This window comes from Perca flavescens, chromosome 2 (assembly GCF_004354835.1).
Source record: "Perca flavescens isolate YP-PL-M2 chromosome 2, PFLA_1.0, whole genome shotgun sequence".
In the NCBI taxonomy this organism is placed as follows: Eukaryota; Metazoa; Chordata; class Actinopteri; order Perciformes; family Percidae; genus Perca; species Perca flavescens.
In genome coordinates, this window is record NC_041332.1 from 9,634,389 (window position 1) to 9,659,613 (window position 25,225).

The window sequence follows — 25,225 nt, forward strand, 5'->3', positions numbered from 1 at the left end:
ATGGTTAGCATTTTCCACATTTTATCATTTCATGCAGGGTGGGACTCGGTCCCGCCCTGCCTTGGACCAGGTCTTGTCTTTGTCTCGATACACTCTGGTCTTGGTAATGACTTGGTCTCGGTTCAGGTGATCTTGACTACAACACTGCCTATTCCCATCAGACCTATCTGTACTTTAAGATCAATGCTAAAATAGCATGCTCACATCTACATATTGCAATGCCAAACATACATGCCGACATCATGGCATCCTAAACTATGCAAAATATAACTAATATTAGTGTATTAGCATGCTAAGGTGTAAAAGTATTACACTCTAAATGTCAGCCTAGTAACACCTAATTGTTATTGACATGTAAACATACTTAAGTATTTCAGTTTAGAACGTTTTAATCTTTTATATTTCTTTTAAAATGTTTTATTTGCTCTCTTTACTTGTATCTTAATTATTTTTTTTTGCCGTGTCTTCTATCTAATATTTTATTTTACCATGTAAATGAAATGTGCTGTACAATAAACTGGTCTTGCCTTACTACTAAAGCATTTTAATTCTGAAGGTTGGGAGACAGATTATAATGTATGACGTACTGTCTGCTCTAACCATGTGAGCGACATGCTGACCGATTCGCCCTGATTAATAACATTTCATTTAAAATCAAAGAGGGAGACCACCATGTGGTCACTTCCTCATTCCCGTCCTCCATTCCTCTCTCTGATTTCATGCCGACATTCCAGCCCATTGTCACCACCTCCTGATCCCTTCTCTTCATTGATCCATCCACCCCTCTCCCTCCCGCGATATTTTTTCCCCCCACTATGGCCACACCAAGACCCAGCCTTCAATGGCTACTATTGGCCAGGCATCCATAGTACAGGTCCTATCCCCCGACCAATCGGCTATCCTAACCTTAACCACTCAAGGTGAAATGCCTAACCCCAACCAATCAAGCTGCTTCGTAGGGCGAGTCTTGGCGTGGCCATAGTGGGATTTATAATTTTGCCTCCCTCCTCTCCTCCATTTCTTCCCTCTTCATCACCCTCACACTCCAGCTCACTCACCATCTTCCTCCGCCCTTTTTCCTCTCTCCTCCATTCCTTCCCTAGCCTGGATGCAAGCTGAACTTAGCCCCGCCCACAACATTTGAGGTTGGGAAATTCATATTCTGACTAGAATCTGAGTACGACGAGGTCAGGCTATTCCTTCCCATCCCTCTTCCCTCTATTTTATGTTACATTTCATCATCCCTTTTCCATCTCTTACTCTCCACCAGCCCCTACTCCAGTCCACAGTAATTTCCTTCATTCCTTTCCTCCCCCTTCACCCCTCCTTACTGATGTTTTCACATCAAAAGGCAACATTAATATCACCAACTGCCTGTTGCGAGGCAATCTCGATGCATAAATGAATGTCCAATGGCACAAATCAGGAAAAGAGGGTCAAAATGTGTTCTTTTCCATTTGTGCAACTTTCAAGAAATTTGTTGTCTGATATAACTAGACTAGTGGAGCTAAATAAGCAGATTGCTGGAGGAGGTTATGGTATTAAAAAGATGGTGCCTATCAAACCAGTGTAGCCACGGCAGTTTAACGTGCGGCAGATACAATATAGATAGATATAAGGCTGGGTCAAGCCGCCAAGTGTTAACTGGATTTTCTGTTTGTATGTTTGTGAGTGTGTGTTTCTGCGTGAGTGAGAATAATGAGTCGAGTGACAGATGCATGAATGATGCTCAGTATACAGCTCAGCGAGAAGGGGGAGATAAAATGAAGGCAGGAGGGCTGTGGATGAAGGGAAACAGGAGGAGGTGGAGATAAAACGAAGGAGGGGAAGAAAGGAGATTAAGGAAAAGAGTGAGACACAGAGGGTGTAAGTGAGGCGGAGACGGGTGAATGAGGGAGTGATGGAAGGATGTGTTAGCAGAGTCAAGCATTGATAGATGGCAGGAAAAGATAAGCAAGGTCAAGTGGCAAGGAGCCGAGATTGGCAGACAGACAGATGTAATGGAAGATGAAATGAAAGGGTTAAGAAATGAAGGGAGTTTTGGTGAGACAGTAGCTTGTGCCTGAATTTGAAGGCAGGCAATTAAAAGTGCAATAAAAAAAGACAAGACAGCCCCGGGGTTTGGGAAGTAACCGGGACTGGCAGTCACACTGCATCATGATAACGCGCACACTCACACGGATACGGACACAGAAGCCTAAGGATTGGAATTAAAACGTGTTTTATCACAACAAAAGGGGGATTCTTCCGGGATTTCAGCTCAACACTGACAGCCTTGTGTGTATGTGTGTGTGTCTACAGGTGTCTGGACGTGTGTGCATGGGTATTCAGGAGAGAGGGAGAGGAGAGAGAGAGAGAGAGAGAGAGAGAGAGAGAGAGAGAGAGAGAGATATGGAGTGACAGCTTTTCATTGCTTGGCAACAAAAACTGGAAATGTATGTATGTAAGTTGGATGACTGCAGAAAGTACAACTTCACTGCGTGTGCATCAGTAGGTGTGTGCCGTTCCCCACCGTGTCAAATACTGACGTCACGACACTCGCTGACGCTTTTATCCAAAGTGACTTACAATTCTTACATATCAGAGGTCACACACCTCTGGAGCGACTAGGGATTAAGTGTCTTGCTCAGGGACACATTGGTTGATGTATCGCAGTGGGACTACCGCACCAAAGGCATGTGACATATCCACTGCGCCATCACCACCCGATATAAACACACAAAGCACTCACATGCACTAACATGCACGCATGGGCGGAACGGCTATCGAAACAAAGAACAGAGAAGCTCAGCATACAACACACACAGAGGGAGTGTGACTTTATCTCTGCTCTGCCCATTACTCCACTATATATCTTCACAACAAATAGTTGTTTACAGCTATATTAATGTTCTGGATGTCGAGTACAGAACCTTTAAGTGGGATTGCATTGCAGTGATTGTATTATGTGTATGCTCATAGATTCCAAGCAATTAAAAACCAACAAAAGTAGTTATTGAAATGTTGGTCCAACACAACTGAAGTGTTTTGTCGATGTAATGCCAACCGAACACTTTTTTGATTAGTTTATGTGTGATTTTGCTATTTACTATATTCTAAACCAATATAGATATCTAGAAATGAATACTTCTTACAGCATTATGATGATATATAATGCTATATATGATATACACCCATACTGTATGTGTACTGTATGTGTACACACAGCAGGACTTACAATAATCAGCAGAATGAAGTAAATGAAGTTGTAGAAGGAATGAGCATCCATCACATAGTACATGATCTCCACCCAGCCTTCCAGAGTGATCACCTACAATCAAGGGGAAAGGTGAGAGTGAATAAACAATAACTTTTATCCATCCTGCTGACATTTTGAAAAAAAAAAAATAAAACACTCATTTGCTTTCTGGCGGGAAACTCATGTCTCTCTGTTAAATGTATCTATTTATTTGTTTATTTGACAGGGACTATGCACAGCTCCTTAGCAGTACCAGAGTTGGCCATAAGCTAATTTTCATCCGTAGACCCTGGGCAGGAAACGGAGAATGACATCTCTGTCAAAAGGGAAACCTAAGACATAAATATAAGGCTACTACCAGAAGCCAGGAATCTAACTGAAGACAGGAAACAGCTAGCATGCTCTGTCTGAACGTGACAAAATATGCCTGTAAAGCTGTTAGATAAACATGCTACATATCTTCCTTCTTTTTTTTCAGCCGTACAAAACTGAAGTGTAAAAACGATGATTTGCCATTTTACAGGGGATTGTGTACTTGACTATTTATTGGTTTGAGTCGTCAATGGTTGCCTGCCAAGTGCTCCCGGCCAATAAATAGTCACCTATACACATAACCCATTGTAAAAATGAATTGTTTGTGTTATGTATGGATTAACAACCCGTTCTCTTTCCGAACTCGTAAAATACGGACGTTTGGACAGTGGCTGTCAGCGTCTGAAGCGACGCAAAAAGCGCCCTTCATCGTGTTTGTAGAACGCACCGGGAAGAGCAGCAGCTACACAGGGTTTGAAGATGACGTAGCACTACGAGCGACTACGGTAGCGAGTAGTATGAAAGCCCGAAAATCTGCATAGGGAGGTTGGTTGGGGTGGTGGATGGGTCAAACAACACAGGAGACCAGCGTGTCTCGTTTCCTAAACCCAACCGTCATTTTCTTCTTTTCCTAAACCCAAGCGTCCCGTTCTTCCTGCGTGTCATGGAAACGTAAGCCCACCCACGACCTTTTCCTTAACCTAACTGCGTCAAAAGCAATGCCAATGGTCCCGACCAAGCGCGTTTAGATATGACTTTTAGCGGCAATAACAACGCCAGAGGCATCCCACTGTTTACAGTCTTTGTGCAACGCTAAGCTAAGCTGCTGCTAGCTGTAGCTTCACATTTAACAGACCGACACGAGGTATCGATATTGATATCGTTCTTCTCATTTACCATTTACCTCTCCACCAGAAAGTGAATAAACGTGTTTCCCAAAATGTTAAAACATTTGTTGTGGTTTTGGGGTTGTCTTAGTTTGGTAGTCTGTTTTTTGTGTTGTATTTTGCTCAGTTTCCTGTTTTATTTTGAAGTCTCTGGTTTTCTGTCTTGTCTTGTCCAATTTACTTCCTGTCTTGTGCTTCCCTCCTTTTTTGATTGCTCTGCCCAGCCTAATGTGTTTCACCTGTTTTCCAGCCCTTGTGTCACCTATCTTGTGTTTTCTCATTAGTCTGTGTATTTAGTCTTTGTGTTTCCCCTTGTCCTTTGTCAGATCGTTTTGTGTGTTTTGTGTCCCCCAGTGTCAGTCCTCGTCTATGTTCCCGGTTATTCCTGTTTTCTTGGATTCCTTTGGTTTTTGATGATACACTTTTGTCTTTGTTTTTGGAATCGGTTTTTGCCTGCTGCAGCTAACAGGACTCCCTTGGTTTGTTTGTGTTTCCTTAATAAATCCTCCACTTCAAACGTTCTCCTGCCTGCCTGCCTGCTCTCTGCATTTTGGGTCCGCCATTCCCCTACTCCTCCCTGCTATAACCTAACAACAATTTCTTTAACATACCGCACAGTACTAAGCTTCAATAGAATTTGAACTTAAGAACATTTTCATTCAAAGCAGTAAGAGGGCGCGTTTCATTATTCTTTGTGTTTTTGCCCATGTTTTCCAGATATACACTACCGGTCAAAAGTTTGGGGTCACTTAGAAATTTCCATTCCACTCCATTCCAGACACAATACCTGCTGAGATCAGTTGTATTGTTTTTTTTTAATAGGGCAGCAGTTTTCAGATTACATTATTTGCTTACATAATTGCAAAAGGGTTCTCGACTGTTGTAGAAAGAAGTGGCTGAAGAAACACTTGAAATTGATGCTTTTTGGTCTAAACGTCATACCCAAATTAAAAGTGGTACAGCTCCCATATACTTTGACACTCAGGGGTGTGCCTGATATCATTGGAAAGGTGATTGATGTGGGTTTGTTTGTGTATTTGAAAAGTGTTGTATTTTGTAGTTTTTTGGCTTTTTTATTTGCACTTTTCAAATAGACATAAAAAAACGCACAGACATATTTGTAGAAAAGAATTCATATAAAATCCATTTTTGAGTCTTTTAGCTTCTGAATTTTTTTCTGTAGTAAGCTGAGACGTGGCTAATGCTGTGTTGTCTGTCACCTGTCAGATGTGTTTACAGCAGTGTATTTTAATAATTTTACAGATTTATAACTTGGACAGAAATAAAAAATCTCCATTCTAGCCTCTGTAACTCTGTGTCAGTAAGGCCTAGAATCGCCCTGACACTTGTAACAAAAACTTGAGAATGTTTCCTTTCCAATGATATCAGGCACACCCCTAAGTGTCAAAGTATATGGGAGCTGTATCACTTTTAATTTGGGTATGACGTTTAGACCAAAAAACATGGAATTTCAAGTGTTTCTTCAGCCACTTCTGTCTACAACAGTCGAGAGCCATTTTGCAATTATGTAAGCACATAATGTAATCTGAAAACTGCTGCCCTGATTAAAAAAAAACAATGCAACTGATCTCTGCTGGTATTCTGTCTGGAATGGAAATTTCTAAGTGACCCCAAACTTTTGACTGGTAGTGTATGTATCATGTAAGCAAACAAGGATGTATGTAATAGGAAGGATAGGATATATGTTGATGACGCTGTAAATCTAAACTGTTGTCAACTTCTTTATTTGTCCCAAACTTCCTCTTTCTACCTGTTTTGTGTAACTGGTACCTATCTGATCTGTAGTCATGATAACTTAAAAAGCAGTTTTAATATGAACTTTTGTTGTGTCAGGACACATGGGTAAAGCTGTCTGTAAAAAAAAAAAAAAAATAAATAAAAAAGCTAAATCCACTCAAAACATAGATATACATGTCATAAACTCTGATAATATTACTTATAAAGAACTTAAAAGATGGTTTTGGACCACAAAGCAGTCCGGTTGGTGTTCTACTTATATGGTGCCAAGTACCAAAATTCTTACCTGGAAGATTACAATCCAGGCAAAGGCAATGTTGTCAAAGTTGATGGCTCCTTTGTGGGGGTTGCTGTACCCGGTATGACACCTGGTGTAGTACTGGTTCCAGTTGACACAGAGCCCTGCTACACTGACGCTGCCATTGGCCAGAGGCTCGGGGCTCAGGCCCAGCGACTGGCGGTAAAGCGCGTCGTCTTTGTCCAGGCAGCACGTCCTGCCTCCCTCGCGGCGGGCCGGCACGTCGGCGCAGGACATGATGCCGTTGTCGACTGGCAGGGAGCAGATGAAGGGTCGCTCATCATCTTCGTCAGCCATGTAGTAGGGCCGAGGAAGACTGATACCCGTACGGCTGGGAGTGTGAAGGGAGAAGGTGGTGAGTACAATACTATAATAAAAACTAAAGGTTGTTTGAATATCTCTCTTAAAACACCATGGACTTCATTTTATGAAATACATTTAAATATGTAAAATAGGAAGGAACAACAAAGAAAATACTGTAAGAAAGGGTAACAATTATTTTTTTATTATATTTAAAGCTGTGGTAGGCCAGGCCCGGGGTGGGTAATCAAGAGAATCGGGAGAATTCCCGGTGGGCTGCTTCACTTTTTTTTTGACATTTGTCACGTTAGTCTATCTTCTCTTAAAGTAGGCTACACACGTTCCACATTCTGACACCGCAGCCTCTGCATGGGTTGTACTATGTGAGGGAGTTCTCCAAATAGAGTTGGTTGGGCAGTGGCGTAACGAGCCAACACCGGGCCCCTATGCAGGATTATCAAGGCGGGCCCCCCTACTACAGCACGTGATGACGGCACAACGTCCACGAGTAGGCCACCATGAATAGGACAGGATAGGATCATAGAGACACAGCATATAAGAGATGAGATGATAACAACAACAAAAACACTGGTGAATGTGCACCATAACACATGAAAAAACACACAAGGGCAGTCCCTCCAGGATTTCACTGCCTTTTTTTGAGATTGTTGTGTTGTTGTGGCCCAAAGTGCCTGATTTCACGGGAGCTTTTGTAAAACATTGCAATAAAAGTTGTGGTGTCTTTTGTATGTTTGTTGCATTGAAGTTGCAGAATACAGTGAAAGTTGCAAAAAAAGTTGCAATTTCTTTTGTATAGTTCTTTAAAAATAAAAAGTAAACTTGTTTTGAGGAGAATAATAATTATTACTTTAAATTAATTATTCTGGGCTGAGATTTCCTAGGAACCTTACCAAAAAGAGTCAGGATGCTGCAAATGTTGGTATAATATGAAAATGACTGGTGGATTTAAAACAAAAAATAATAATTTATTGAATGAATCAAATGGCTTGTTGATCTTTACATTGTTAGTTCATTTCCTATCCTGGCCACACGCACATTCATACAGTTTGATAAAGTACATATTGAACTTTTTCAACCTATCCTTGTTGAATAGTGGAATATTTTTGTTAATTTCTCAGCTTAAGTGAACTATTATTTATCCTTTAAATTATTTGTTGAACCACGGTATTGATAAAAACTACAGAATAGTAAGAGCTGAACTGTCGCTTCATTTATCCAATTTCAACCACCATGGAAAAAGTGGTCCGGTCTTGGGCCTGAAACTCAAGGGCTGAAAAGTGGCCCCACTCTGGCCCTGTGGTAGGCCTTTTATTTTTGGCAACATTAGGCACAAATTCCATAATATTCTTTCAGCATTTTGTAACTCAAGTGTTTTCTGCACCTCCTCTTGGCTCTGTTTTTAAAGCTGTAGAAAACCTAGCCTGTGACGGGTGAAACTTTGGCCAATCACAGGTTATTTAAAAAAGGGAGAGTTCCTTTTGGCTGTTTATGTTTTGCTACCTACCTACTGCAGCTTTAAGCACTTAATACGTTTTGTAATGTCACTCTATATTGCACGAAATGGACCAAATAATTGTGAGAATCTGAGTTGGCAGCATGTACGTATCATTCTAATGAATATTTTCTTGCTTGATTTTATTCTGGAGACACTAATAACACTTAACCCTCTGAGGACAAAAGACGCACCAGCAAGTCCAAGCCATGTTTGACAACACTCCTACTCAAAACATATTGACATTTATTTACTATACTATTCATATATTACGCTACTTTTGTGAACCCAAGACTTTTGTAAACTCATTTCAAGCACCAAAACAATTGAGTGTAGGTATGTCTTCACAAGAGATTTGAGAAATGTTTCCGTTTTAGGGCCAAATTATCTCTTTCTACATTGCTGTTTGGGCGTCACTAAACAGAAAGCAGAGTTTGTTCTGAACATTTTGATATGAAACACATGGGGATCAGGTTACATGCAAATACCCTTTAAAGGAGAAGTCAAGAAGATATCTTAAAATGCCGTTAGACTTCAGAGAAACATTTGGAAAGCTATAATAATACAGTTCTTAAATTACAAAGAGCAGTCAACTTACTTCTTTGTCTAGTTTTACAGCAAACAGTGACTTTTACTTAAGGCCATGTAAAAGCTCTGTGTTATACTCCAAACTGAGGCCCGTGCATAAACCATGACTGTGCTTGATCAGTAACCAGTAAAATTTGGAAATCAATTTTTCAGCCTGGCTAGTGTAGAGATGCCATAAATAGGTGTGTGTGTGTGTGTGTGTGTGTGTGTGTGTGTGTGTGTGTGTGTGTGTGTGTGTGTGTGTGTGTGTGTGTGTCCATCCAAGCTAGTTTTCTATAGGAATTTTACACAGAGCAAAACATCTTGTCCTTCATGGCTATTCCCGACATTTGTGTGGTGTGAGAACAGACCTGAAAGCAGAACATAAAATGATCATAGAAAGACAGATGAGTGGAAGAAAGGATGGAGAGAGAGAGAGAGAGAGAGAGAGAGAGAGAGAGAGAGAGAGAGAGAGAGAGAGAGAGAGAACGAGAGATGATTATGGTTGTAATGGTAAAATTGAAAGAAAATGACACCATAGACACAGACAGAGAGAAGCAGAAAGGTAGTGATGGAGACACGTTAACCTTGACACACCAAGCTGACAGTCAGCTGTTTGCGTCTGTGTTTCACTCTTTCCTGTACAGTGGTGTGTCTTGCATTGTTCTCTGTATTCTACACACATTTGTTGCCGTCACGATTCGTCGCTCAGCCTTGCGAATCTAATGTGGCATCTACTTATTTTTTGCTTCTACCCTTTTTCTTCCTCTACAAACGCAGGCTGTCAAACATACGATAGGCGGAAAAACAGCAGTGCAAAGCCAAACTGTACGCCGTCGTCCAAGCATAACATCAATTACAGCAGCGTGAAAATGGGTGCTTAGTTGATTTTGTCTTCTGTGATATTATTTGGAATGCAAATACACGTTTAGTACCGACACGTTTATCCCCTATTACACCGGCACAGGACATACATACACTGTCAGCTGGAGTATTTAAAAGGTGTTAAAGTGCAACCTTTATTATAAGAGCTGAAGCAGCGTGAAGCAGCGTGAAGCATAACACAGTGTCTGATCAGTCGGTCGTGTAAATGTTATTTCTTTGCAGTGGACTTGGTGTGTCAGGGCTTTTACAGAGAGCCTCACAAGGGAATAGGCCAAAAGCAGCCTATGGCTTTACTTTGTTAAATGAGTACCAGTGAGAGTTGCAATTTCAACTTCTGTGTTCAAAGATGCTGAATGTAAAAGAGAAGGATACGGGAAGAGGAAGAGAGGGACACAATAGAGGAAGACACTCCCGGATGAAATGGCAGCCAGGAATGAAGAAAGAAAACTAGATGATGGAAAGGAGAAATATATGGATATAAAAAAAGAGGGAATGATAATTGATGTATGCCAAAAAGGGGGAGAACAATGTTCAATGCCATATACAGAAAGATGTAGGAAAATAAATGGAAAGCAGGAAGGAAGCATGACAATAGGAAAGAGATGAGACAAAAATCCCAAACTGAATCAATAACTGAAAGAGAGATGGCAAGGCTGGGAAAAGAAAAGAAAAACATAACAAGAGTACTATGTGAGGCAAAAAAAAAGAAAGAAAAAAAGACAGAGATAGTAAAGGTGTTTGCCTTGCCATTACAAAAAGAGCAAGGTAGGCACGTAAGACAGAGAACAGCAAAGCTCTGTGTGATCTCTCTTTAATACGGAGCAGGCTGCTATTTAAAGGGCAGCCCGGAGAAAGGAATACAGATGGATGCAGACCTTGGTTAGCAATTACATGTGACCTGGTATTTAAGAAGACTCAATAGAAGCTCTCTCATTCACTCTACGTCTTTGTCACACTCATTGTATCTCTTTCACTGACTTTGTCTCTCTGTATTGTGTTGCACTGAATAGAAGCTATTATCAAGCCTGCTGACCGGAGGAGAGACACAGCCTTTTCACGTCAGTTAAGTTTACAGTGATGCTCTTGTTCTGATCATGTCTTCATCTTCTGACCTTTTTCTATCATATATCACCAATGAAGTCTTAAAGATTAATGTGCCACAAGTCTTGGCGTTCTACTGCAGCCAAGTTGCCAAAAAATCTAAATACTACTCTCTTCGCGGAAGTGTGGACGTCTTTTTTGTGCCATTGATTGTGCAAGATTTGTGAAAAGGGCTGAAGTCTGATCCTAGTGGCATTAGTATGGATCCCACATAACTTCTAGGAAAGTCCCGCCCTACGAAGCAGCTCAATTGGTTGGGGTTAGGCATTGACCTGGAGTGGTTAAGGTTAGGATAGCTGATTGGTCAGGGGATAGGACCTGAACAAATCGGGTAACGTTAGCTAACGTAAGCACGGAGGCCTGGCCAATAGTAGCGTGTGAATGTTATTGAAGGGCGGGTCTTGCCTAGAAGTTGCGTGGGTTCCATAATAACGCGTTTTTCAGTTCTTTATTCCTGAGGGTGGCATAAGGTGATAGGCACCGTGACAAGTTTTTTTTTTTTCCTGGCCAAGATGAGCTGGTTAAAGCAAACATAAGGCCAAAGCAGCTACAGAGAAAATATGTGTTGTATGTATGTATAAACTAGTATGGCACTACCCATTAAAAACTGTTTGGTGGAATACTTTTGAGCGTCCCTGTAGTGTCACATGGATGTCAAGTGGCTCACATGTTCTTATCAAACAAAGTAAAAGCAGGGGATCCTATAATTGCTACTTTCTGGTGGACAATGATAACAGATGAATAAGCTGAGCTCTTCTCTGAAGCCTGTGAATTCTTCTTCACTGGATGGCCCACACACAGGAGAGCAAATAAAAAGTATATTATGTTCAAACCAACTGCAATAGATATTGCTAGGTTTCCATAAGATTTTAGTTGCTTAAACGATTTAGTTTTCGTAATAATTTCCTAAACCTAGCAGATTGGGCATCTGATGTGATATCAACCTAGAATTATAAAAAAGAAAAAGACATCATCAAATGTAAAACACTTTGCTATTCATCTGTCTATTCCTGGCTCTGTCCACCTGTTGAGCCCACCTGTTCAGCACTCTCATTAGCTCAGCAAAGTTCTGGTTTATATGAGTGTTTATTTGTTCGCTAATTTGGCACTCTCTGTGTGTCAGGAACTTGCATTACAGTGGTGTGTGTATGTGTGTGTGTGTGTGTGTGTGTGTGTGTGTGTGTGTGTGTGTGTGTGTGTGTGTGTGTGTGTGCGCGCGCGCGCGTTTGCCTGCGTGAACGAATCTGCTATATATTTTCCTGTGACTTCTACCGTTTGTATTTTTGTCTGCTTGCTAACCAAAGGCCAGCAAAAAAACGTCAGAAACAAGCTCGTGTCCACCCACTTATTCTACTCTTCTTTCCATCGCACAACCCATCCACTGATCCCCACCTCTGCACATGACCGAGCCAACATCCAGCGACAGCAGATATCACACCCCAGGTCATTAAGAGATTGGACATCGGCGGTGTGTTTCTGTATACTGAGGTGATTACGGCCGCCGCCAGAAAGTGTCAGACAGACGGCAGTCATTTCACAGCTGAGATGTTAGGACTCCTGTCAGCATAGCCACCAGCCAAACGCTTGTGTTTTATACCTCCCACTTTCATTCCAGGAAACACTTTGCGGTCGGATTTACAAGCATCACACATGGTTTGTGGTAAAAAGAAAAATCTGCTTGCGTGTGTGTTTAACCAACATTGGATGACATTACTGAAATTAACTCGGACAGGTCAGGACATTGTGTGATTACATCCCCTCTCATGTCTCATCTCTGAATTGGTTACCATAGCAATGGCCAACCTCAAAGCCTCTCATCAGATCATTATTTTCTCCTTTGGGCTCGGCAGTGCAAAACTACCGTCCAGTCCACTTCTCTGAGCAGCCAAACTGGCCTAATCAAACGCTTGGCCGCGGACTTGGTCTCCCCGGACTCTCGCTCAACGCTGACCGAATCCCGGTTATTGTCTGAGCTCTGTGATTTCACAGTGGTATTAGCTGTACTCTTAATCATAAAGATATTTGGGAACAAACAACACCTGCTGCGCTTCCAGCTCCTTATTCCGACTTACTATTTTCTTATGCTGCTACCATGGGACACAAAATGAGCATAGGAAGAGAGTCATCATATTTTCATTACGGATTGATGATTTTGTTTTCCAAACTTTGAAGAAATTTACAGAAATCCCCCTGCTGTCCCTACATACAACTGAAATAATGCCCTGCACAGCAAATGCATTCTCCGATACTCAGGTAACAAAATTAACAATCAAACTGAGATGGCATCAAAAGATTTTGATACACATCAAAAGACCTGCATTAATCGGAATTTTTGCAACTTGGTTTTTAACTCATCTTGTCTTGTCTAATCTCATCTCATGAGCTATCTTCCAGTGCGGTATGGTGTAGTGAACAAGGTGTGAGTGTTATCAAAACCAACTGCATGAAATGACCCAGAGAGGTAACACTGGCTTCCTAGAAAGAAACCGAGGGCCAGATGTACGTACATTTGCGAATGTGGCGTTATCAGCGCCATGGCCAACCCGCGGAAACAGCACGCTGTGATACTTCAGCTCACGTCGTATTTACCAAACCCGCAGTTCATCGGGTAATCGCCGCCTTTCTCCGCCCACTATACCGCAAATTGCGAGCATCTTTCTATCATGGATCAGCCACCAAGTCAGTCAAAACAGCGAAAACAAAGATTCAGCGATAACAAAGTTGATCTGCTCGTTCATAAGGTAACAGCTTCATGCGTGTTATTTCGGCATCAGTGGTGGGGAAATGTATGTATTGACTATTGCGCTGTAGCAAAGCGTTAAGTACTGGTGCTATGATACGGCTGAGTGCAGACTGCGATATTCCCACTGCTGATGCTAGGACTGTTTGAAATGATCCTGATGCCAATATTTGTAATGTAGCGAGGAGTTTAACAGCTGCTGGAATGGAATGTGAACGCTGAGTCGGAGATTCAATGTCATCTTTGATTTCTTCCAGTAACTGTAATATTGCATGGCTGTTTAATCTGTAACACTTAATGATTTCGTGTTCACTCAACTGAAAAAGTGTGATCCTTGTGGCAAAAATCTTTTCAGCTCGTCTCCTTGGCCTATGTCTTCGTCTTGCTCAGATTACTGCTGCCATTTCACCAGGAGGCATATGCGAGGAAACCCGCTTGTGGCTGGTTTACACCTGCTTTTAAGAGGCGGTGAAAAATTCACCGCAAAATAGAGGCGAGCTGTCACAGGCGTTTTTTGTACATACATAATTAGGTGCACTTTACGCTTCCTCTCCCATCTCTTTATGGGAAACTCCCACTTTCCCCTTGAACCTCCAATGAAAGCGCAGTTTGCCATTTTCAGTCCCCACGATAGGCAGTCTGCGCTTTTATCTCAGTAAATGGCAGTTTGCCATGCTTTTACACGCACGTAGCGAAACAAATACGCCTGAAGTGGGCGGTATTACATCTGGCCCCTACTGTAAATTCAAAAGGAATATTCATGAACTAATTCAAGTACTAATTATACGGTAGGAAAATGGAAGCAGTGTTCAATTAGTGCACTTCCAAGTAATTAATTCGAATGAATTGCTTAGCTAGCATAATGTAACCTACAGTCTTTTAGTCGGTGCACAGCAGGTCGTGCAAAAGCTTTAATCTTTACGCAAACATGCAATTCATCATACACGGGGGATATATCTTGCAATGGAGCAGTTCTTTCAAGGAAATTCCATCAAGTGCTTCTAAACTCAAAACAACTAAATGAACTCAAATAACTATCTCTATTTCCCCTATCTGTACGACATTATATATTATGATAAGGAGATAGCAGGCTGCTAATTAAGTTGACCAGGTATGGTCATGACAAACTGCCACCTCTGATAATGTTTTCTGACTGAGATCTGACTCTTTGTAGCTGCTTGGGCCAACGTTAACTTCAAAGACTGACAGGATGAGCTATTTCAAAGACCGATAATTGGAGGTTGGGTTATGTGGCCGGTAGTCTATGTCCCCGACGTTTCGTTTCCGGGATTGCTCCGTTGCCGATGGAAATTCCGCCTGATTTCACTCGCCTTGGGCTTCCTTTGTGTTGCCATTTTAAACTCCGATGGATTTATGAGGACTATGGTTAAGTGCTCCTCAGATCTCTGCAGGGTAAATCCAGACAGCTAGCTAGACTATCTGTCCAATCTGAGTTTTCTGTTGCACGACTAAAACAACCTTTGAACGTACACGTTCCACCAAAACAACTTCCTTCCCGAGGCTATTTTGCAGAGACACCGTTGCTCCGTCCGGCGCTCAGCGCCACCCACAACGATTGTGATTAGTTATTATTAGTCAATAGGTGACCACAGCCCAGCATTCATTCATACCACTTCCATTAAACAGGTCTGTTCTTATAAACACCTTAAGGCTGATTTATGCTACTGCGACGAATCAACGGCGTACCCCTGCAGACCCCTCTGTGTCGCCGTGAACCCCTCAGACATTTTTTGGTTACAATGACGGGGTTGTACGTTTGTAAAGTGTCTATATGTCAGTAACGTTTTGAAATTAGCACTTCGTCATCAAGCAGTACTTTGTGGGCAGTTGTGCTAACGTTTGCTTGCGAACATAACATAAACTGGCCGGCAGATGCCACGCAAATAACCTCAGACTTATCACCCCCTAGTGTTATGGCGACGCAAAGCAACCCTGACGCAGAACTCCGAAGGGGTCACGACGCCGTAGGAGCGACGGCGTAGCATCTCACATCCTTCACTCTGAATATGAGCGTTTACCTATCAGTTTAGAGTTTCCCAATTTAGACTGCCGACTTGTATTGTTATTTGTATGAACATTGTCTTTCTTTTTAAAATGTATTTTAAGAAATGTAACAATTGTAAGGATGCCGAGCCCAAGAAAAGTGTGCCAAAGGGGACAATAAAGTATGTATTTTCTCATCTTATCTTTAGAGAATGTAATATTGTGGTCTGGGAAACTATTGCTAAAGTCCTTTCCAATAATGCAATTAATATTGTGGCTCTTGTGATGTGAAAATGTAACTCTTTAAAGTGCAGTTTTGCCATTTAAAAGGATAAACCATTCTCATTCAAATCCTAACTATTAATATCTTGCAAGGGGACTGTGGTGTTGTTCATGGATTATGAGCATGTAATCAAAACCAGCTGTTTGGTGTGAAATTACCAAAAAATGCACAATTACAAGTTGAAGGATATTGACATCTGACTGACAGCTGTTGCTTCTGCCACTGTGCACAAACAGATGCAGTCTCACACACAAAAAACAAACAAACGAGTGTGAGGCACATGCAGAGGGTGCATCGGTGGGCCGCCCTGAATCAGCATTTGCACTCCTCTGATTTTGTAGCTACATGACATAGGAGTAATTGATTTTCTAAAAACTTTCACCAAAATAAACAGCCCACAGCCACTGAGATACAGCATTAGTCCTGGAAATACAATCGCAACAATAACACGCTCACACATGCACCCAAATAAGACTTTACCCCAAAGAAAGGGAAAGACAAGTGAAAAGGGGATATTAAAAAAGGAGGGAGCAGGGAGATAAAAGCATACAGTACACCTGATTCGCATTATTAGCATCCTGAAGCTTAGACCTTCTATAAAACCCCAGATACCCTGCTGGGGGTATGCAGTGTGTCTATCAGTGGGGGAGTTTGTGATTGTGTATGTGCACGAATAATTGTGCACCCTTGCAAGTTTGTGCGTTTGTTTTAGGAAAGTGTACAAAAAAGGGGATATGCGTGACTGTGTGTGCACACAGCAGGGGATGATTCACCACATACACACTTGTTTTGCTGTATAATGAGGAGATGATACAAAGTAAGAGTTAAGCCAATTGAGAAGAAACCGTGGAAAAATAACGAAGTTGTTTCCTTGGAAGGATACAGCAAAAAAGGTCAGCAGGGCCAACTTGTTTTCTCAAATGAGTCAAACTAAGACTAAGAAAGAATTTTTTTTTTTTCTCCACAGCACAGCCTGAGGTCTGGGCCCCTGTGGAGAGACCCGAAAAAAACTCCTGAGTGACGACACAGCTTCAGGGACGTGGAGGCAGAGGAGTCATTTGGAAGAAAAGAAATTCTGATATAAACAAACTTTGCTGACTTGGACATTGGGCCGCTGTTATACTTTTCTGTTTCCTACCAACATTAATCGTGACCATGGTCATTCACTAACATTTACAAAACATTTGAACCAAAACTGTATTTTCTTCTTACTAATTAAGCATTGCGTTAGTTCATGCAGGACACGGAAGTCATGGGCCCACTAATTGAATTATCATTCCAGCCAGTCACCACCAATCACAGTCATTTTCACATCAGGCGGTCCATTTAAATGTCTCCCTTTTCCTCTCGTCTTCCTGCTACTCCAATGCTGCCTCACACCGCTGCTGCTGGCAAAGCTCGCCTCCACCACCCCAGCCTCCACCTTCCTGGATTTGGGTGTCATCATAACTATGTCTTGAAAAAATTGTTTTGATGTCTTGGATTGGGGCCTGCTCTTTTGTACAGGGGAGGGGGGGAGTCTCAGCAGCGTGCTCCCTGTGTCATCTTAGCATGCTGCTCGGCTGATCCAGGGAGCATCATCAGAACAGATGATATCTATGACGAGAGTGATCCTGACTGAAATTCCTTCATGGCTAAAAGACAAATGACTAACAAAGACATCTTATATATCTGAGCTCTACACTGAGAATGGAATTTAGTATTTAAGCTGGATCAACTTCACACACACACACACACACACACACACACACACACACACACACACACACACACACACACACACAGATAAAAAACAAGCCAACTACTGCAACATTTATTCCAAGATATTTTATCAGCTACATCTAGTACACATATACTGTACACCATTACAAAAACAAACCACCACAATAGGATGGAAACGCATACAGACACAATAGTGTGTAGACACTACACACACACGCTCACAGATACATTTTCAAGCCGACGGACCGACATGTCACATTATAGTCTCACATTTCCCTCTCACGCTCTCTTTTTCACACACTGACCTACACAAACACACAGAGACCTAGACGGTGACTCACAGTGTGAAGTTGTCCTCCGGGTAGCAGCGGTTCCTCAGCAGCCCCGCCCACAGCTGAACGCCTATGATTCCGAAGATGAAGAAGACGAAGAAGCAGAGGAGGAGGACGTTGCCCAGCATGGGCAGAGTGTCCAGCAGCAGATTCACCAGGATGCGCATGCCTGAAGAGAAAAACACAAAAACATTGGTATCATGACACAGGCCACATTGTCTCGCTTTGCCAGGCCTTCCTCAACCGCGGCACTGCAGAGGAGGGTCTAGCTAGTCGGCACAGCATTCTGGGATGAGAGAAAAATGTGCTCTGGTTTATTGGCATTTCTTTAAACCAATCACAATCGTCTTGGGCTGCGCTAATTGCCGGACGGAGCCGCAGTGAAGGAACTTGTTTTGGTGGAACATGTCTAAGTTCAAAGGTTGTTTTAGTCGTGCAACAGAAAACTCAGATTGGACAGATAGTCTAGCTAGCTGTCTGGATTTACCCTGCAGAGATCTGAGGAGCAGTTAACCGTAGTCCTCAGAAATCCACCAGAGTTTAAAATGGCAACACAAAGGAAGCCCAAGGCAATGGATATCCGGCCTAAATGAGTGAAATCCGGTGGGATTTCCATTTCAGCAAAGGAGCAATCCTGGAAGTGGAACACCGAGGATATAGACTACAGGCCACACTACCAGCTGCACATTCACTCCAAACCACAAATACATTTAAACTGACAATGTTATGATCTCAGTTGAATCTTCATCAGGTCAAAATGTTTCAACAAAATGTTTTCTTTTTTTGTTGTTGCATTTTTCATTTGTTATTTTGTCACTTTTAAAGTCTTTTCAATACAAATATACTGTTAACTTTAACCCTCCTGTTGTCCTCGGGTCATATTTGACCCATTTTCAAAAAGTTTCTATAACAGAAATTTGGGTTTCTTTCAACCAAATTGTTTAAAAAAAAAAAATAACATGGATGGTTCCATACAACTATAAGCCTACTCTTCACAAGTAAAATAAATGATCAGTTCACTACTTTCATTGAATGTGGGTGTTTTATTCAATTTTATAGCATTTTAAAGAAAATTGATAAGAGAATGTTGAAAAAAGTGACAAAAAACGTCAAAAAAAAGCACAGAAAAAAAATCAAGAAAAACATTTAAAAAAAAGCAACAAAAATACGTCAGCAAAAGCTTCAACAACGACGGGACAAGTAACAAAAACGTCGAAAAAAGTGACAAAAACATCGGGAAAAGTGTCGAAATCAAACAGACCAAAAAAAAATTTCATTTTAAAATTTGACCCAGAAAAACTAAAAGTTGCATGGTCAATGGGAAGACAACACAAGGTTTAAGAATGGACATCTGACAGTGCTGTTGTTCTTTGTACATATATACTGTAGTGATGCTTGTGTGAATGTGTTGTGCCTGAACTTAACCAAGATCTCTGACTAAAGCCTTTAAGAAATCACATTTTTCTCTGGGGAAACCTTAAAATGTAGCTTCCATTCACTGAGCTGGGAATTACACACTGATTGTTGGGTGTAAAGAGCTACCAAAGAATTAATTTTATTTTTATATTAATTTTTGCCTTTTAGCTGTCAGTTAAGTATCAAAACTGAGTGAGTTGAGCATGTGCTCAGACTAAGTTACTGAGATGTACGGGAACATTATCAGTAAGTCATGGCTTGTTATATTTTGAGGGTGAAGTGTTGATGGGGGATGATTTTTTGTTGTTGTTTTTCTTTTCTTTCTTTCCTTTTGGTTTCTCTGCCATGCACATTAAGAACCGAACTTCAACTTTCAAACCTCAAGCAAAGTGTGTTCTAGTAATACCTATACTAGTTAGTTTTTCTGTAGTTTACTCTTTAACCTGAAATTAACGGTACCTTTTCTCACATCCCTTTTATTTTATATTTAATACAGAATTTCTAGTTAATATTCAATAGTCATTTTTAATATATGTACAAAAGAATATCTGGTAATCTGGTAAGGATGCCCCCCTGGGCGCTTCCCTAGGGAGGTGTTCCAGGCACGTCCAGCTGGGAGGAGGCCTCGGGGAAGACCCAGGACTAGGTGGAGGGACTATATCTCCACCCTGGCCTGGGAACGCCTCGGGATCCCCCAGTTGGAGCTGGTTAATGTGGCTCGGGAAAGGGAAGTTTGGGGTCCCCTGCTGGAGCTGTTGCCCCTGCGACCCGACACTGGATAATTAACGTTAGAAGTGCTCAGACACACACACACACACACACACACACACACACACACACACACACACACACAAAGATGCATCTGTATAATTTGTGCACTCTTTGTAAACAGAAACACACGCTGACAAACCCACTCTCAAATTTCTCATCTTTCCACCTAACTACCTCTTTCTCTCTCTCTGTCTTTTATACACACACACACACACACACACACACACTCTCTCTCTCTCTCTCTCATCCCTCCCACTCTTTTGCTCATGCAGAAATTCAACACATTATGCTGGCATTTCGATATAAGCCTTCATATTATCATAATTAGCTAATCAATCCCTAATCTTCACACTAATTGTGATCCCATGGCCCATTACGTTGGCTCTGATCTGTATAAGCAAACTAAACCAGGGGTTAAATTATATCTGTAAAATAGGTCGAGGATTGATACAGCATTTAGCCGACTAATCAAGGGTAAGTGGGCATGCGGTCCTCAGACCTTCTCCCAGGGCTCCTGCCAAATGTCGTGATGATTTACGAGGTTTTATTCTAAAAACGACACATAAGATGTAAAGCCTTGAGCACGTTTTTATTAATTGATACTTGACTTACATTATATGTCAAATAAATAAAAATAATCATGTGACATCTCCATGAGAAAAATGTCCTTGTGTGATATGTTCTGTAGGACTGCAGGAGGTGACCATTCACAACTGGAAAATGCACATTTCTCATGAGATCTGAAATCCCCCTCAAAGGACTAGATTTAAGTTTTGCTGGAAAAATATAAGATGTCATTCTTTCAGTATAAACACAGACATACGTACACTGACATGACCTTTGGGGAACAGAATGAACGTCAGTTGGATTTTTGATGTAAATATTATTGATTCCAAGTTTAAACTGTTAGCTCTCACTTTTGCCAGGGCAAAATATAAAAAAAGGTGTCCAAAATCAATTGCTATTGACTGTTTTTATTTGTGGGGTTATTGACTTTAAAGTAATTACACATGCAAAATGCCAAAATCAAGTTAGTTCCTCTTTTAGGAAAGTTGAAACAGACGTCTCAAACATATTTTCCACACAATGATCACGTCTGTTTGAAGTCAGTAGCAGCTTATAGTGCTGTAATTCAAGACACACTAATATTACATTACAATTGATCAACACTAATAATATGAATTTTGTATAACATGTATCCAAACGGAAATAAGTTATTCACAGAAATGAAAAGATCACAACAAGGTAAAATGTTAAAGAGACAAAGTATATACAGTAAATAAGGGATAACACAGCACCTAAAAGTACATTGTGTAAGAGCTTGTTTTGCCCAAGTTCGAGATGTGATTAAAGATGAAAAGATTCAAAATGTTTCCTCCAGGAAGTAATTAGTAATTAAAGTTAAAATGAAGTTAAAATTAGCCTGGCTATTTGATGATGGGATAGGGCTAAATAGAATAACAAATGTTTGTTTTTATACAAAAGTCAACTTTAATAATCCGATCATTTGCAGCAGACTGCAGCTGCAGATTTTAGAAGCAAAGAAAAAGGAAATCAGCAAATTGGATTACAAATGAGGATAAACAGAATATAATTGAAACGAATAAATGAAAAGACAGGGGCGGCAGAGAAATATTGTGATAACGGCCGTTACCTTGGCTGTTCATACGGCATTTTCCCCGGGGGGGGGGGGTAATGTAGTAAACAAGCTCAGTCCTTTAAGCTGTGGCCAGTGGGAACCAGGCCTGGATAATTTCTATTAGCATCCCATTAACTGACTCTTCTGTTCACTTCACTGTGTGTGTGTGTGTGTGTGTGTGTGTGTGTGTGTGTGTGTGTGTGTGTGAGTGTGCTTGTGTGCACATTCAGTCCATATGAGCCTACAAGTGTGTGTTCTTTGCTTTGCATTAGTTGTGGTTTTGCGTCCCTGTGCAGTGTGTTTGTGCGCATATTCCGTTGTGTTTGTATGTGTCTGCATGAGCGAAGCACTCCATGTTTGTATGTCTTGCGCAGCACAGAGATTGAATTACCCCTGAGATGAGCTCTGTGGTAAATTGTTTTTAATAAAGGAGAGAATTGCTTCTTTATTCATTCAATACGAAAAAAGAGACAGTGAAATAAGTTGGTTTTGGCAGCTAGTGCTGGCGCAGCGCACAACTGTGTTTGTTATACACTGACCTTTTCATCACGTGACCAATGAAGCCAAGTGGTTTACAAAATAAATTGACACTTTCAAATTCATGTTGGTCACGGACTCAGACTCAGGACACAGAATAGAAGACTTCAAGTTAAACTGTTCCAATAAACTTTGAAGTAAAAAAAAGCCCAGGAGATAAACTTAACTTCCCCGGAGACAAACACAGGAAGGCTCAGTGGCAAAACTGGACCAGACAACAACTGAGGACCGGACAGGGTTTTTGTAGATGAGCTTAAACAGGCAACAGGTGAGGAGTGCTAATATAACCTGACTCCGCCAGATCGGCATTTCCATCTGGGAACTTTCCATTGAAGAACTTTTGGGAAGGTGGCGAAAATACTGGTTAGGTGATTGGATAAACCATCTGTCTGTCACCACCTATGTTGGTGATAGATGGGCCAACTCAACCAATCAGATCAAACTCTTGCCGAAACCAGTCGGGAGAAGAGAAAAAACATCTTTTCCTCCGAGAAAAGCCTCCAGTGCCGTTTTTTGCTCTTCTCTCAATGAAAGAATACTTTCTAATTCGGATAAAACTTGCGCGATAGCTACGCTCATCTCATCCAATGAAGCTGCCATGTTGTTTAGACTAACAGTCGCTTCTCGTTGCGTCACACCTAAACCCGCATCAAAACCAACGCTGATTGGTCGGTCGTTTGGCGTACGGCTCCAAATTTTCTCTATCTCAAGATGCCAGACTGATCTGCGAGTGGAAAACTGGAGCTCGTGAGATCAGGACGGTCTCACGAGGCTAGTGCTAATAGGCTGGGGATAGTGAACAATGATACTGATTGAGTGGAGAATGGGTAGTGGGCGTGGCTGAGGGAGAGCCCAGTGCCGGTGTGACAATGTTGGTAATTGTCCTGTCAATACTTTATAAAGCACAAGTGTGCCATTCAATAACAGTTCAAGAAAGATGTTATGCTTTCATGGTCAGATGTTATCAACACACAAACGCTGACGTTGGACTATTTGGCGTCAAGTGGAGGGAAAGATTGCGTTTTTGACGATGTATAGGCTTTTTTCAGGGAACACATTTTGACATATTAGAGTAGGAAAAGAGCAGCTTTAAATCATCAATCGTCAATAATTTCTGAATTCCATTAAAGCTGCTTCGGGTTCCGGGTCCTGGTATTGCTCACTGGCACACTGTCACACTGTAATAGCTTACTGAGACACTTGAACATAACTATGACTATGAAGTTATGGAAATACTGAGGTTACATTTAAAACAAGCCTTCAAGTGTACAGCCATGTTATAAAAGTTATGTGAGTCTGTACTTAGGCAGTGGGGCTTTGAGGAAAATGCTAATATCAGCATTTCTTTAAACAAATCACAATCGTCTAGGCCGACGCTTCAGAAAACTCATCGGTCGTGCAACAGAAAACTCATATTGGACAGATAGTCTAGCTAGCTGTCTGGATTTACCCTGCAGAGATCTGAGGAGCAGTTAACCATAGTCCTCCTAAATCCACCGGAGTTTAAAATACCAACACAAAGAAAGCGGAAGGAAACGGACATCCGGCCAAACGTTGAGGACATCCGGCAGAATTTCAGGCGGCACCTGAACAATCCCCGAAATGAAACGCCGTCAATATAGACAACACGCTCACAATAAAAATGTTTAAATGCAGATGTTTAGCAGGCAATGTTTACCAGGGTCCACATTTACATTAGCATGTTAGCCTAATAACGTTTGCCAATAAAAGAAAACTTACAGCTGAGGCTGATGGGTATGTCATTAGTTTTGTAGGTATTTGGTCATTGACCAAAGTATTAGTCTACAATCCATCCTGTGGGGAACATGAATATTTGTAAATTCCATGGCAATCCATTAAATAGTTGATAAGACATTTCAGTTTGGACCAGATGAGTGACATTGTCCATCCTCGAGCCTTGCTACCAACAGAGAAAAAAAGAAAAAAAAAGCCAATATCAAACAAACTGCTATCTCCAGAATAAAGGTTGAAAATGACGGGCGCCTATCCACTACCACAACCGTCACCCTTCCTTTTTGCCTTGCTAAATAAAGGGATCACTGCTTCATGCACTTGCATTGAATTAGGTATTGATTGGCCGTGTGCCAAATAATCCTCCAATATCCTCCTACAAACAGGCACATTTCATTTAGTTTCCTCTAGAATAAGCTGTGAGAGCTTCTGGCTAGTTAGCTTAGAGTAAAATAATCACTATGACTATATAAGGAATAGATCACCACCAACAGGTAAAACCTAAGAGGATGTTTTTAGTAAACAAGCAAGCATGAGCCTCAGATTTGTCTGCATTATTGGCTGGCATATTACAACCACACAATTAGTTTAAATGTCTTAAAGGTACAGTACACAGGGCCATAATGGCTTCAAGTTATGTGCGTGTTTCCCTAACTAACTTAAAGTCAGGGTCTAAGGGAAATTGCAACATTGGGATTTATGCCTCAGCCAACAGCAGTTTATTAAAGTTGGAGAAAATGTGTGAATGAGTGTTGGGAGAGCATTGCTTATCAACAAAGCTGCATATTAACAATACAAATAATAATATGAATATATTCTATATTCTTTAAGATCTAATCATCTCACCATTCTCATCTGATCTTCCACTCTCTGATCCTCCGTCCTCTCTGTCCTTCTGCCATTTTATCTCTACAGTATCTCCCTCCATCCGTTGCACTTGTCTCCTCGGGTCTATCAGTCATCATAATAGCCTGCTCATCTGAGCCTCCCCCCCACCCACCCCCACCCCGCATCCCTCCTCTCATTATCCCTTTCTTCCTCCCGTCCATCTTCGCCTATCCTTCATGGAGCTGGATAATCCCTGCTTCCCTCCCTCGTTTGTCTCTCTTTCTGTCTCTTTTTTTCTCCCCTTTTATCATCTGCTTCTTCTCTTTTATCCTTCCTTTACCC

At 41.4% G+C, this 25,225-nt stretch overlaps 1 protein-coding gene across 1 annotated transcript in view; it reads right to left on the reverse strand.

Annotated features, from left to right (window-relative positions):
* cacna1ib (calcium voltage-gated channel subunit alpha1 Ib) overlaps window positions 1-25,225 on the reverse strand; it is a 213,934-nt gene that overhangs the window by 120,986 nt on the left and 67,723 nt on the right. The window contains exons 5-7 of the mRNA XM_028566047.1: window positions 17,950-18,109; window positions 6,482-6,824; window positions 3,218-3,310 (exon numbers count right to left, since the gene is read on the reverse strand). Coding sequence (XP_028421848.1) covers window positions 3,218-3,310; window positions 6,482-6,824; window positions 17,950-18,109 — 596 coding nt within the window. The remainder of the gene's footprint in view (window positions 1-3,217; window positions 3,311-6,481; window positions 6,825-17,949; window positions 18,110-25,225) is intronic.